This window comes from Zootoca vivipara, chromosome 3 (assembly GCF_963506605.1).
Source record: "Zootoca vivipara chromosome 3, rZooViv1.1, whole genome shotgun sequence".
NCBI classification, from domain to species: Eukaryota; Metazoa; Chordata; class Lepidosauria; order Squamata; family Lacertidae; genus Zootoca; species Zootoca vivipara.
Genome location: NC_083278.1, coordinates 69,904,205 through 69,918,812, shown reverse-complemented (window position 1 = coordinate 69,918,812; position 14,608 = coordinate 69,904,205). Strand labels below are relative to the sequence as shown.

General features: G+C 41.2%; 1 protein-coding gene across 10 annotated transcripts in view; it reads left to right on the top strand.

Annotated features, from left to right (window-relative positions):
* PDE10A (phosphodiesterase 10A) overlaps nucleotides 1-14,608 on the top strand; it is a 188,943-nt gene that overhangs the window by 151,508 nt on the left and 22,827 nt on the right. For all 10 annotated transcript variants that reach the window (XM_060272803.1, XM_035108580.2, XM_035108582.2 and 7 more), the window contains 4 exons: nucleotides 5,588-5,646; nucleotides 7,436-7,487; nucleotides 12,541-12,683; nucleotides 13,996-14,088. In XM_060272803.1, coding sequence (XP_060128786.1) covers nucleotides 5,588-5,646; nucleotides 7,436-7,487; nucleotides 12,541-12,683; nucleotides 13,996-14,088 — 347 coding nt within the window. The remainder of the gene's footprint in view (nucleotides 1-5,587; nucleotides 5,647-7,435; nucleotides 7,488-12,540; nucleotides 12,684-13,995; nucleotides 14,089-14,608) is intronic.

Sequence of the window (14,608 nt, the reverse complement as noted above, 5' to 3'; positions counted from 1 at the left end):
ATTTGGGTTAGCTAATATTATTTGAACTAGAATTAACAGTAAACTCTTTGTGTGCTTACTGGAATGATTTTCCCTACTAAAATAATCACGAAGCTGAAAATAATGGTAGATGCTGCTGCTAAAAGGTTTTCTGGCAAGTGAGCTGTGGCCAGCATAGAATCATAGAGTTGGAAGGGTCCTCAAGGGTCATCTAGTCCAACCCCCTGCAATGCAGGAAACTCAGCTAATTCATCCATCCAACCTCTGTTTAAAAACCACCAAGGACGGAGAGTCCACCACCTCTCGTGGGAGTCTGTTCCACTGCAGAACAGCTCTTACTGTCAGAAAGTTTTTCCAAATGTTTTGTCGGAATCTCCTTTCTTGCAACTTGAAGCCCTTGATTCGAGTCCTACCCTGCAGAGCAGGAGAAAACAAGCATGCTCCTTCCTCCATGTGACAGCCCTTAAAATATTTCAAGATGGCTATCATATTACCTCTCATTCTTCTCTTTTCCAGGCTAAACATATGTAGCTCCTTCAAGCGCTCCTCATAAGGCTTAGTTTCCAGACCCTTGATCATCTTGGTTGCCCTCCTCTGCACACGTTCCAGCTTGTCAACATCCATCTTAAATTGTGGTGCTCAGAATTGGACATAGTATTCCAAGTATGGTCTGACTAAGGCAGAATAGAGTGGTACTATTTTTTCCCTTGATCTGGACAATATACTTCTGTTGATGCAGCCTAGAATAGCATTAGCATTTTTTTTTTGCAGCTGCATCACACTGTTGACTCATGTTAAGCTTATGGTCCACTAAGACTACTACTGTAGATCCTTTTCACATGTACTGCTAGTAATCCAGGTGTCCTCCATCCTATATTTGTGCATCTGGTTCTTCCTGCCTAAGTGCAGAACTGTACACTTGTTCCTATTGAAATTCATTTTGTTAGCTTGCACCCAGTTCTCCAATCTGTTAAGGTCATTTTGAATTCTGATTCTGTCTTCTGCGGCATTAGCTACCCCTTCCAGTTTGGTGTCATCTGCAGATTTGATGAGCATCCCCTAAATTCCTTTATCCAAGTCATTTTTTTCCAGGATGACCAGGAACCATTACTGAGTACTCTTTGAGTTTGGTCAGACAAATCCACCTATCAGTTACCCCGTTCAACCCACATTTTACCAGCTTCCTTGCGAGAATACCATGGGGGACTTTGTCAAAAAGCCTTACTGAAATCAAGATACACTATGTCCACAGCATTTCCCTGATCCACCAAGTTTTGTAACTCCATCAAAAAAAAGAAAAAAAAGAAATCAGATTGGTCTGGCATGACTTATTTTTGAGAAACCCATGCTGGGTCTTAGTAATCACAGCATCCTTTTCTAAATGCTCACAGACTGACTATTGAATTATCTGTTCTAGGACCTTCCCAGGTATCGATGTCAAGCTCATTGGTCAGTAGTTACCTGGGTATTCCTCCCCCCCTTTTGAAGATGGGGGACAATATTTGCCTGCCTCCAGTCTGTAGGGACACCACTGTTCTCCAAGAATTCTCAAAAATAATAGACAAGGGCTCTGAAATTACACCCGCAAGCTCCTTTATTACCCTTGGATGCATCAGGCCCTGGAGATTTGAATTCATTTAAAGTAGGTGGCGCTGTGGTTAAACCACTGAGCCTAGGGCTTGCTGATCAGAAGGTCGGCGGTTCGAATCCCTGTGACGGGGTGAGCTCCCGTTGCTTGGTCCCAGCTCCTGCCAACCTAGCAGTTCGAAAGCACGTCAAAATGCAAGTAGATAAATAGGAACCGCTACAGCGGGAAGGTAAACGGCGTTTCCATGTGCTGCTCTGGTTTGCCAGAAGCGGCTTTGTCATGCTGGCCACATGACCTGGAAGCTATACGCCGGCTCCCTCGGCCAATAATGCGAGATGAGCGCCACAACCCCAGAGTCGGTCATGACTGGACCTAATGGTCAGGGGTCCCTTTACCTTTACCTAGGTGTTCCCTTACTACCTCTTTTCCTATCTTTGACTGCAGCTCCCTCCTTATATCATTTATTCTGTTCTCGCCAGGTTGAGCATCACTTTCCTTTTGGGTGAAGACAGAGGCAAAGTAGGTGTTGAGTACAGTAGTTCCGCCTTTTCTCTCTCACCCAATAGAATTTCTCCATCTTCCCCACACAGAGGGCCTTCCACTTGCTTGTTCTTCTTACTTCAGACATAGCTGAAGAAACCTTTATTATTATTTTTAACCTCTTTTGCAAGCCTGAAATCATTCTGAGCTTTGGCTAGCCTGACTTCCCACCTGCAGCTGTTGGCTATTTGTGTATAATCCTCCTTTGTGATTTCCCCTTTCTTTCATTTCTTATATATGCCCTTCTTAACTCTCAGCTCATCTGTATGCTCCTTATGCAACCACACCGGTTTCCTTAGATGCCTCCCACTTTTCTTTCTTCTTGGTATTGTCTGCATTTGGGCCTTCATTATTTCTCCTTTTAGAAACTCCCATCCTTCTTGGACTCTCTTCTCATTAAGTATTTCTGACCACAGGATCACTCCCAGTAGCTCCTTCAGCTTTTTGAAAGTGGCCTTCTTAAGAGTGTGTGTCCGACTACACTCAGTTTTCCCTTGCCTCCCTTGAGAGCCAGTGTGGTGTGGTGGTTAAGAGTGGTAGACTTGTAATCTGGGGAACCGGGTTCGCATCTCCGCTCCTCCACAAGCAGCTGCTGGGTGACCTTGGGCTAGTCACACTTCTCTGAAGACTCTCAGCCCCACCCACCTCACAGGGTGTCTGTTGTGGGGGAGGAGGGGAAAGGAGATTGTTATCCGCTTTGAGACTTCTTCAGGTAGTGATAAAGTGGGATATCAAATCCAAACTCTTCTGTATCCTGAAACCCAGGAGAACGTGATCACTTCCTCCCAAGTTTCCGAGCACTTCCACTTCATCGATCAGTTCCCCCCTATTGGTGAGAACCAGGTCTAAGATAGATGATCCCCTTGTTGGTGACAATTCATTGTCTCATGCACAAATGCCTTATAGCAAGACCCTGTGAAAATGACACTTTATTGTGCATTTACAAATTGAAGGTCAGCAGCAAGTCCATATGAGAAGTTGTAATGCCCATTGGAATTTATACTTGGCTGTGGAAACCCCTCATGATTCCCCCCCCTTTTCAACCAACTTTTATATTTATTTGTAGGGAAGACAAATGTTAAGGAAGTCCTTTTTGTGATTTAAAGAAGAGGATTCTATATTCATGAACTTATTATTGCCAGCACTTGGCCAACAAATTTTCTTTTCAATTTCCCTCAAACTCAACAACAACAAAGTTGCCCAGTTGGCACCAGTGCTTCAGTGGGTATTTCTGCTTCAGTGCTTTCCTTCAGAATAACTACATTTACCATAGGGGCATCACCCCCTTTGTCTCTTCAGTATAAAATATTTGGGGGGGGGATTACACTTCTGTTCAAAACTGCCTCCAGCCTTTTACAGGGTTGTACTGTTAACCTGAGGCTCAGCAAGAGACCTTTGGCTCCTCAGGAGAATACCTGTATGTATAGATGAGCCTGGTTATTCAATTCAGTTTAGCTAAGGAGATGAATCAGAATGAGACTGGCTCCTTGATAAATCTGAGAGTAGAAGCTTCTTCATGCTTCAAGAAAGTGGGTGAGGTGGGGGGAGGGTCTAGTAGAGAAATGCCAATTCTGCCTATCTAAACCACACCCAGGTTGAAGTTGCTGATAGATAACCTTAGAAAGTTTAAACATACAATTATATTATCTATCTTCTAAAAGCATTAACATATGTCCACCCTCCTCTTGTCTGACTTGTCTTTCAGATGGTAAGCTTCTTGAGGGCAGGGACCTGTCTCTTTTTGTAAAACTCTGTAAGGTGCCCTGCATTGATGGTATGGTACAAATAATAAGGCCTAATAATTATTAAACTCTTAGGAAAACAATTATGACAACCCTAAAAAGGGATTTAAGTGACAAAATCACAACACATATATTCTATGTGCACATAGTGGTGTTATGTTGGTCGTAAGAATTGTTGCATGTAAAACATACGATAGGTAACATCTAATCACATTTTCTTGATGCTAGCATCTTAAAGAAGAGGATAAAGTTATTTTCATTTGTTGAGGGAGGAGGGAGTATGTGTTCTTCTGACTACATTCTCAACCAATATAAGTTTTATTCCATGCATGAAGTTTATTCTCAGTTTACTGAATGAGAAAGCAAAACTGTCAGTACAATAAAAGGTCACTATCCTATTGTTTATTTTCTTGGAGAGGTCTTTAACTGAATATTAGAAAAAAAATGAGAGAAATTCTGAGTCATCTTGCATGTCATGTTTCTGGTTGTTTTATTCACATGTAAAATGCCATTTTGAAAAATTGTTGTCAGGTGATGAAATTTTGGGAAACTATCTTTAAAACGATATCGAACATGTTAACTACACATGAAAATGAAAGATAGGTCTGTAAGTTGACATGGAATTACCCAAGTTTAAAGAGCAGGGCAGGCTGTTTGCAAAGGACTTTCAAGCAGCCCCATGCTGCTCTTTGAACCTCTGGTTTTCAGAGGGTCAAAGAGCAGTGTTGGAAGAACAAAACAGATTCCATTGAGCAAAGTGCTCTCCCACTTGCCCATCAGTTGATGGGCAAGTGGAAGTGCGCCTTGCCCTAGCAAAGGAAAAACCGGAAACTCACTTTAAGTTCCTGTTTGTCCCTTTAAGCACTGCCCATACCAGTCTCACATCTGATGTCATATATGATTTCAGATGCAGGACAGATGGGTATGGCTTCTCCAGAAAGGCTGCACAGACCAAATGGGGAATCTTGGCAGGTCATGCTAGTGTTTCCCCACTCCTGGTCTTTGCTTAATCATGAACTTAGCTCTCTGCCACTGAATCAGGGAGATTAAAAAACCCAAATGGTTCTTAACCCTCACAAGTGCTTTCAAAATTCTTTGCTTGTACCCTGAAAACTTCTGTGATTCAGTTTTCTTCCCAGCTACTTCCACCAGTTTAGTATTTTTTTAATAAAATCCCCCAAACTCAATTTTAAAAAATCAAACCAAATCAGAGAGAGCTACCATGAACTTGGCAATGGTGTAAGTGATGTAGGCCTGGCTCTGCCTCTTTCTTTTAAGAACCCAGAACATGTACATATTGCTCAGCCAAAGGATTTGGTAGAAAATAATATAGCTTATTTACTTGCGTTATTGCTTGTCTTAGATGTTGTTTATGTAAGATGAGTAAATGGAGGAAAAGACAATCTTTCTTAAACAGAAAATTGAACACTTTACCTGTCTGAGCAGGTTAATAGAACTGACTGTGAGCTGGTATCCTAGGTTTCTGCATTCAGAGGTTATATGCAGAGGAGGGCACAAACAGTAAAGTCTTCAGACTCACAGTGTAAGAGCTGCCATTTTAGACAATTAGAAAAATACAATAGATCAGAATTAGCATATCTGTAAACACAATAAATCTAAAGTTAAATATGTGTATATGTATGTGTATATATATCTAATTTTAGATAGCTTATATATCCTGTACTCTTGATTGTAACCTTTTGCTTACATAAGCAATAGTATCAAATTTTCTGGTCAGGTATCGAAGGGCCTCGCTAAGCAGACTGAATTGAATGACTTCCTGCTTGACGTTTCAAAGTAAGTGACACTTACAACTCATTCTCAATTAGTTGTGTGAAATATGAGCGATGCAGAATCATGGAAGTTGTCATGTCTTGTTACTGCCCTTAGTGTATTACCAACTGGTATAGAAAGATAAGCACTAAAATCTTATGCACTCTTACATGGAAGTAAGTCCTATTGAACTCAGTGGGACTTACTTCTGAGTAGGCATGCAAAAGACTACGTGTAAACTATGGCAGAAGAAACATTAATGCTAACTTGTTATTTATCTTGGTTTCAGTAACAGAGTGCATCTATCTGCAAAAGTCTTAGCAATAAATAAATAAATAAATAAATAAATAAATAAATTGTACATAAACAGCAAGAAAATATAAATTCTTGATAAGAATGATTTTGTGCACTATGTTACTCTTGTGGAAAGCATTCGGCATTGTTTTCTATAAGGTTTAGGAATGGATGTTAAATGATGACAGTTCTTACTCAGACAGAAACACAAGTCTTATATTTCCTCTTTCTTGTCCGTCTGAATGTAACACAAAAAGGTACACAATTTTTGGAATAATATCTTCCTCTTGGAAATAATGAAATCTAATGGCCAGCGATGTTTGAGAATGCGGAACATCCAAAGCATCTTTTGTTAATACATCTGGTGCTTATCTGTTAATGACTTTGGGTACCTGGGACAGCTACTATATGTTAATCGGGGAGAAGGAGCTGCTGTAGTAGCTTGTGGAAGCAAAGCCAGCTTGTTTTTCCAGTCATTGCTGCACCTGGCCTTAGGAGGGAATATTTGCTGGTGTGCTCACAGAACCAGGTATAGAGAAGCCGGCTGTCAGTGTCCTGCTGCCCATGCAAAGAGGAAGAGGATATGAAAAAATGAAATAAACATTGCCTATATTATTGTACTAAAAAAAAAAAAGTCATTTAGAGGTGGTGTAGTTTGAAAAAAAAAAAGTTATAATATGCCCAGCACATGGAAATTGCTGGAGGCAGCTAAAGCAGTTTCTTTAGCAAGATGAAAGAAAATGGATAGCTTGGTCAAGTGGAGCTTATCATAGCTGCCAAGTTTTCCCTTTTCTCGCGAGGAAGCCTATTCAGCATAAGGGAAAATCCCTTAAAAAAAGGGATAACTTGGCAGCTATGGAGCTTATAAGGGTGAAATGTTAAAAAGAATCACATATGTTTGACTATCATCTTATCTACTGGATTGTATGATTATACATCTGCTCTGAACCTTTGCTTAATGGAAGGACCCCCCCCCCCCATCCAGTTTGGTACAGAAGTTGGAGTTTGCAGCTTAGGCAAGAGAGATCTGGGTTCAATTCCCTGTTCACTTAGTTACCTCCTTACCTTTTAGTTTACGTCATAGGATTGTTGTAGGGGCAACATTTTTGCTGCTGTGAGCTTCTTGGATGAAGAATAGGATACAAATGTGATAGATAAGTACCCCCATGTAGAACAAACAGATGATGGGTTGTTTGGCTTTCTCAGCACTGGCCATTTCTATAGCACTGCCAAAGATGACAAATCAAGTTTTCTGTTGGTTCTGTGTGCATGGATCCAATCCAGTTTAGAATCTACCAGGAAAGCTCCAGTTGCCAGATGTGGTCGTTGAAGGGGCACATAGGGGCACAGTCAAGCAAGATGATCAATGCATACAAGCCTATGCAGGGAGACGATTTATGTGGTATGGTTTCATAAATAACCTATTGTTTTATCAGTAAATGAAAACCAGCATGGGTCATTGTGGTAGTGAAATCTATAAATGATGTTATTAATAAGAACTTCACCTATTATTCTGCAGAACCTATTTTGATAACATTGTCGCAATAGATGCTCTACTTGAAAATATCATGGTAATGTATCTTTTCCTCTAATGTCAACATCTTACTTTTCAAGTCTTCCTCTTTGAAATCTACCCTGTTTCTCCGAAAATAAGACGTAGCCATAAAATAAGATGTAGCAGGATTTTTAGGCATTCAAGGAATATAAGCCATACCCCGAAAATAAGGCATAGTGATAGGCGCAGGAGCAATGCCGGCCATGGCAGGAGGAGGAGGAAAAAAATAAGACATCCCCTGAAAATAAGCCATAGTGGGTTTTTTGTGTTTTTTTGAGGAAAAATAAATATAAGACGGTGTCTTATTTTTGGAGAAACACGGGTAGTTTATATACCGTGTCCTGATTGTGTGTCTGTTTCAAATCAGTGCATGTTTGAAGTATTGCTTTTTAGAAAAATTACATATAAATTATTTAAAAATTTGTGTAGTACTATCGTAAAATAATTTGATTTGCTAATTGATCTTTTTTCACTGCCATTACATAGTGAGATCTCCAAGAGAATGTGAAGCAAGCAACCCTGGTGCTAATTGACAGTTGTTTAGCATGAATGTGTGAGCCTGCAGGTTCCTGGAAAGGAGGTTGCAGATGTCTTGCTCCAGTCCTACTGCTGCTGTGAGCTAAGCCATGGTTTGGCTTGGTGTGTTACCTGAACCTAGACTCATGGTTTTGTCTGGCAGAGACAAACTACAAGCCAGTGGTTCATACAATGCATCAAGCCAAACTATGGCTTAGCTTCCAGCAGCAGGAGGACCAGAGGAAGAGCAAAGCGGCCACAATCTTCTCTCCAGGAGCCTGCACCTTTATGCTCTGCCATGGTATGGCTTTGTGTTAAGTGTGAACTGAGCCAGTGGCTTGTCAAATGCCACTCAAAGAGCTTTGGTTAACTTTACAGCTCACATATTCAGGGCAAGACTATTTATGGTGCTTAATACATAACTTAGTTTCATGGATCTTTTAAAAATAGTAAATAGCTGCTGCTGTGGGCCCAATCAGGGTAGACTGTGGGGAGGTCTACAACAATCTCCATAAAAATTCTCCCCCTGCCACCCAAATGCTACTAGCCTCAGGAGGAAAACTTGGTTTCATTTTGAAAGGTTTTTGTGTAGAGCAAAACAATTCTATTCTGTGTTCTGTCAAAACTCTGAATGTAGGCTATAATCTGCTCTGGGCATGCCACTGCCACATCCCTGCACCAGAGGCTTTGCCCATGAAAAGCCCTGGCCAGCCTGGGTATGTTTTTCCAAGGTAATATATTAAAACCACAAGTCAAAGAGCCAATCCTTAGGGAATACCCTACTGAAAACTGAGGGTTCAAGCCTAAAGCTTGTTTCAGATTGCACGTAGCACCCCACCCCCTTCCAGGCTGCTAATGTCAAAAACACCACCTTGTCATGTCAGAGACCTCAGGTCATGCAAGGCACCAGCCTCACACAGCTCAGGATGTCCACCTCAGATGCTCCAGAAGGCATAGTGATTTGTTATAGCAACAGTGACGGGTGGAAAATAGTGTTTGTGGATGAGATAAAGGGGCATAAATCAGATTGATAACATGTTGGCTCAGTTTAGTGTGTGTTTATTTATCACAGTGAGTGATATAGTTCTGTCATGGCAGCTACCACAATGCACCTTTAAAGACCAAGTCATTAACAGCAGTTCCTTGAAAAAGCAATCTTTTTTTTAATCGGAAGGTTTTATTAATGATTATTTCATCTTAATATGCTAAATCTCAGCTATCCATAGTTATTTTAGGTTTTGTTGTTTGTCACTGAAATAAGTCATTTATTTTGAAGGGATGCTATACATGGAGCACAGCTGTGTTGCCTCACTGAGTAGCTGTAAGTGTAAGTTAGAAACAAGGTCGAAATCCATTCCTTTAGAGAAGATAGGGAAGAAAACTGGTTCACAAGTCATTTGAGCAGATTTGTCTGGGACAGCAACCCTGTGTGCACTTGAGGACTCACAACTGGGTAAACATAGACTTGAGCTGCATGGGTGATCTAGAAGGTCTAGAATTTTTGCAAAGCGAAGTCCTCAGCTAAGAGCCATTAGAAAGTGAATCTTCAGCAGCAACTCACTAATTGCTGTCAGCTACTCTATGGCTCCAAGAGAGAAGAGGAGAGGAGAGGAAAGGTATGTTAGCCTCACCTCTCTGCCAGGACTGTGTGTGCCTTCACCCAAACAAAATATTCTATCGTAGTTGACTTGTACGAAGCCTGCACATTACATGGGAGATCTGTGACTGGAATGGCTTACACTTTTTATACTGAATTGCACCTAGCAGGGTTTATAACTTTTCTTGAAGCAGTAGAGTTGGGGGAGAGGAATTGTTTAACATTTTTCCTCTGTGCCATTTCTCTAGTTATCCCATGGTGTTCCAGAGAGTTCCTGTCTTGGCCCCTGAGCTGTTTTAACATCTTCATGAGATTGCTAGGTGACGTTGTCCAAAGTTTTGGAGTAAAGTGCCATCAGCATACACTAAAGGAAACGCAATAAAAAAAATTCCTTCCAGTAGCACCGTAGAGACTAACTAAAGTTTGTCAATTGTATGAGCTTTCATGTGCATGCACACTTCTTCAGATAGTGCACACGAAAGCTCATACCAATGACAAACTTAGCTGGTCTCTAAAGTGCTACTGGAAGGATTTTTTAAATTTTGTTTTGACTATTTTGTTTTGACACAGCTACCTACCTGTAACTAGAACTGAGGAAACTCAGTACTATTCCTTCTAAGGCTTGGTTGTGTATCTTTGCATTTTCGCAGAACCGTTAATGTGCTGTGAAAGTGGGGTCAGGGATATTCAGTGGCTTACAGGGGGTGGGAGAATTATAAGAACTTTTGGTTGGGGTGGGCCTACCTTTTAAAAACAAGGTGCCCGAGGGTTTCATCATTTTCTTTTTTCCAGAAAAAATGCTTTGTTGCCGCTTCACGCGGTGGTTTGGCTGCCCTCAGCAGCCTAGTGGCATTCCTTTTGTAATTTGGGACACGGTGTCCCATGGGAACAACGTGTCCTGGTGTTGTGACCGGAAAGAGGGCCTTTTCAGTGATGGTCCCCTAGTTGTGGAATGTCCTTCCTCTTCAGGTAAGGAAGGCACCAACGTTATTACCATTCAGAAGACAAAGCAAAACCGTGGGTTTTCGTGAGTGACCATTGATATTTATAGACTGCCTTTATGAAATCTTTTGCTGCTGTTCTGGTTTTATCTAATTGGATGGCTACACAGCATTTTCCTTGTTCTCCTATTTATTCTTTGTTTCGATGCTTCTTTTGATCGTTGTACTTTTTTTGTAAACTGTTTTGGGCAGGAGTTAATATGAAAGTGGCCTAAAACAGTTTTAAATAAATAAAGGCAGAGAAACAGCAGCTAGGCATAAAAACCTCACTTTTCAACATAGACCTTCCCTGAGGATCTGCTTTCTGACTTGTGTTTTTCTATATTACTTGGGGAAACTGGCATAATTCACTAATACTACCAAATTTGGAGATGAGATATATAGCTAGATAGTATTTCTCTCTGAAAAAAATACTCTTATGCTCTTCAAATTGACATTTTGTGGCCTAAAAGTATACTCAGGTTCATGCCACAGTGGCCTGAATCAAAAGATCTGTATGCAAAGTTCTGCTCATGGAAATCTGCTGCTTCCTGAAGGAAGAGACAATTTTCACCAATCCCCCCCCCCCAACAGCTCCTTGTGCCCTCCCCACAATCTTCTGTCGAGAGATAGGAATCCATTCAAAATAGCATGGGAGGTGGCATAGAAGTGTGAAGAAGAATCAACAAAAAATGCCTTCTCCAAATTCCATGAATGAAAGCCTTTGCTTGATATGCACTCCATCTATTCACAGAAGTTCTTCTTCATATTGAACCCAATATATTTACTATTCTCTAACTAGTAATGTTAGAACTTCCCTGCGTTTTTGTCCAAATAAGCTGCCTAAATGTAATAGAAAAAAAACTTTTAAAAATAAATAAAGCTTTCTACTAAAGCAGACTAAAATGACCAGAAGCGGATATCATACAGACCCATAACTGCTACTTTTGTGTAGTTCAAGTTTATGGGAAATGTAACATTTTTGTTCTCTGCTAATAAACTATAAAAGGGACGCAGTTGGTGCTGTGGGTTAAACAACAGAGCCTAGGGCTTGCTGATCAGAAGGTCGGCGGTTCGAATCCCCGCGACCGGGTGAGCTCCCATTGTTCAGTCCCTGCTCCTGCCAACCTTGCAGTTTGAAAGTACATCAAAGTGCAAGTAGATAAATAGGTACCGTTCCAGCAGGAAGGTAAACAGCGTTTCTGTGCACTGCTCTGGTTCACCAGAAGCAGCTTAGTCGTACTGCCCACATGCTGCTAGTAAAGCGAGATGAGCGCCGCAACCCCAGAGTCATCCGCGACTGGACCTAACGGTCAGGGGTCCCTTTACCTTTTAATAAACTATAGAAGAGTATTTACCGCTAAATTCATCCCAGATTTTTAAATTTGTTTTGTGCTTCCTATAGCACCTATCTTTTCCTCTTGGAACCTTCCTTTCCCATTCTCCACAAACTTGAATATCCCAGGAGGTGCTTTAGGAAGAAGTTAATCTTGAACACTTACTCCATCTCTATTGTCAAAAGAAGAAATAAAGATATTTTAATTATGTTTATATAACAATATTTATATACCACTTGATGAAAATAATTCTTAAGTATTTATAGGAAAATTCAACAGACCTTAAAAGCAAGTAAACACAATAAAATTATGATTAAGTAAAATCAAATTTTAAAAACAAATGTATCCAATAAAATTTCACACCTGGATAGGCTGGCATAAAGGATTTTTTTAATAGAAGACATCAATGACAATACTGTGAAGCTTCAGGCTATTTTCATGAGTAGAGATAAATTATTACAATTAATGCACAAAAAGAAATATGACTGTTACAAATTACTTAACTTCATAATTAAAGTAACAACTATGCATTTTATAGGGTTTATTAAACTATATATAGAGTTAACTAACTTGTGAACTATAATACAGACTTTGTCTAAGCCCACTGTGATTAATCTTAGCTCTGTCCTTTATCTGTAGATATATGCAAAAAACTTGGTGAATGCAGATCGCTGTGCACTCTTCCAGGTAGATCAGAAGAACAATGAATTGTATTCAGATTTATTTGATATTGGGGAGGAACATGAAGGAAAACCTGTCTTCAAGAAGACCAAAGAAATAAGGTAAGACTAGTGAGTTGACTATTCTTACATGCCAATATTAATCTGTTCCATTTGTGTGCATATTTACAGATACTTTAACATTTTTTTTTCCACACTGATATTATTCTCATGAGGATTTGCCTCTCCATAGGTAGTTCTTCTGCAGGTGGTAACTGCAGTGCCATCAGAACAACATCTCTGATGCTATAATGTCATCATGAGTTTTGAATGACCACCTACCAGTGAGGAGAGGAGAGGAAATTCTTATGTGGTGAATTCCTGCGCTTTGGCCTATGCAGACTTGTGTAGTCACACAAATCTAGAGTAGCTCAAGTTTTTCTTCTTCACCAAAAGTCAGTCTCCTTCGCTGTTCTTTTGCAGTATAATTAGGGATTAGGCCTAATTCTAGCTAGATGTTAACTGTGCAGTAGCTATGTTTTGTGGCTGCTATCCACCTGAAAGTTAAGAGGCAGTCCACCTTCCCAGGAAATGGCTTTAACCGTGTATTTTGGTCCCTGTTTAGGAGATGATATCCAGTGCTGAATTAACTCTTTATCTACAAGAGAAGGGTGTATGGAGTGTTAGGGGGAGGGGTAGTACCTCTAGAGGGGGACCTGTTGTGCTCCTTCTGGGGTAGTTTGCCCACCTTTGGTCCCTACCCTGCACTTTGCTCTCACCTGCAGCTCCTTGAAGCTGTCAGCATATGACAGTGGCCACACCCCTGGAACAGCTTCCACTGGCCAGCTAAACCAGGTGAGGGTAGCCGATGGGTCTGAAACCCTCAGTGAGATCGGGACTTCCTCTGCATGCAAAGACAGGCTCTGGCAGATTGAGTGGACAAGACTAATAGTTGGTCCTGTTGTCAAGAAAGTAGTTTGTGTATGTGCTGTTGAGGGAAATCAGGGCAGTTGGGGCCCTTGAGAAAGTACCTGGGAAAGTAGCCTATCTAGGAGAAGGAAAACTCTGGTCCTAAACCTCCACTGCGTTGCGGGATACCTTGGGGAGAAGAAAAGGCCATGGAGTAAACTCTACACAGATCCAGAGTGCAGTCCCTACCTATTGCTCTGCTTTTCTTGGACCACATCAGCGAGGCGGAGAGTGGGGTCTTGTCGTCTTGGTAACCCAGGACCTCCATACACACTGCCAAGCTTGCGCCCTGGAGAGGTCACTCCAGTGCTGCTAATGCAGCAGTTTGACTTCACCCCCAGAGGCTCTTGAGACATGGTGGATGCCAATAACGAGAAGAGCAATTTGCAATTTAGCTGCTCAAAGTTTCATTTTCCTCATAAGCCTATTGCTTTAATATGTGCATATCTCTTTATGTCCCATGCAGATTTTCTATTGAAAAAGGAATAGCTGGTCAGGTAGCCAGAACAGGTGAAATTCTCAACATTCCTGATGCCTATGCAGATCCACGTTTTAACAGGTAGGAATTTGATATGTTTACCACCCAAAAGAACTTGGCTGGTTAGCAGAGTGGCAGCCATTGCAAGTCCTGCAGCTAAGGTGTTGTGCTGGCAACCTAGCTGATGTATTCTGCGCCAGCTGCAACTTCCAGACCAACCTCAAGGGTAGCCGCACACAGAACAAATTTCAGTAGTCCCAGGTTACCTGCCCATTGGCAATTGTGCTCTAGCTGTCCTGATTCAGGAATGGCCATACCTCTCTTACTGGTGAAAGCTGGTTAAAGACACTCACTCTTACCCACCAAAGAGACCTGCACCTCCATCGATAGAGCTGGATCGAGGAGCACCCCCAAACTACATACCAGCTCCATCAGGGAGAGTGCACTCCCTCTGCCCTACCATACCATCCACTATTAACTCCAACTAGCACTTAATGCACACTTGGCATCCCTTCCATATGGAGGTTTGAATTGGCTGGAATGCTTGTTGGGAATGGTGGCTAAATTATTGATCAGAAAGTTCCTGGCTTCAGTCTCGCAT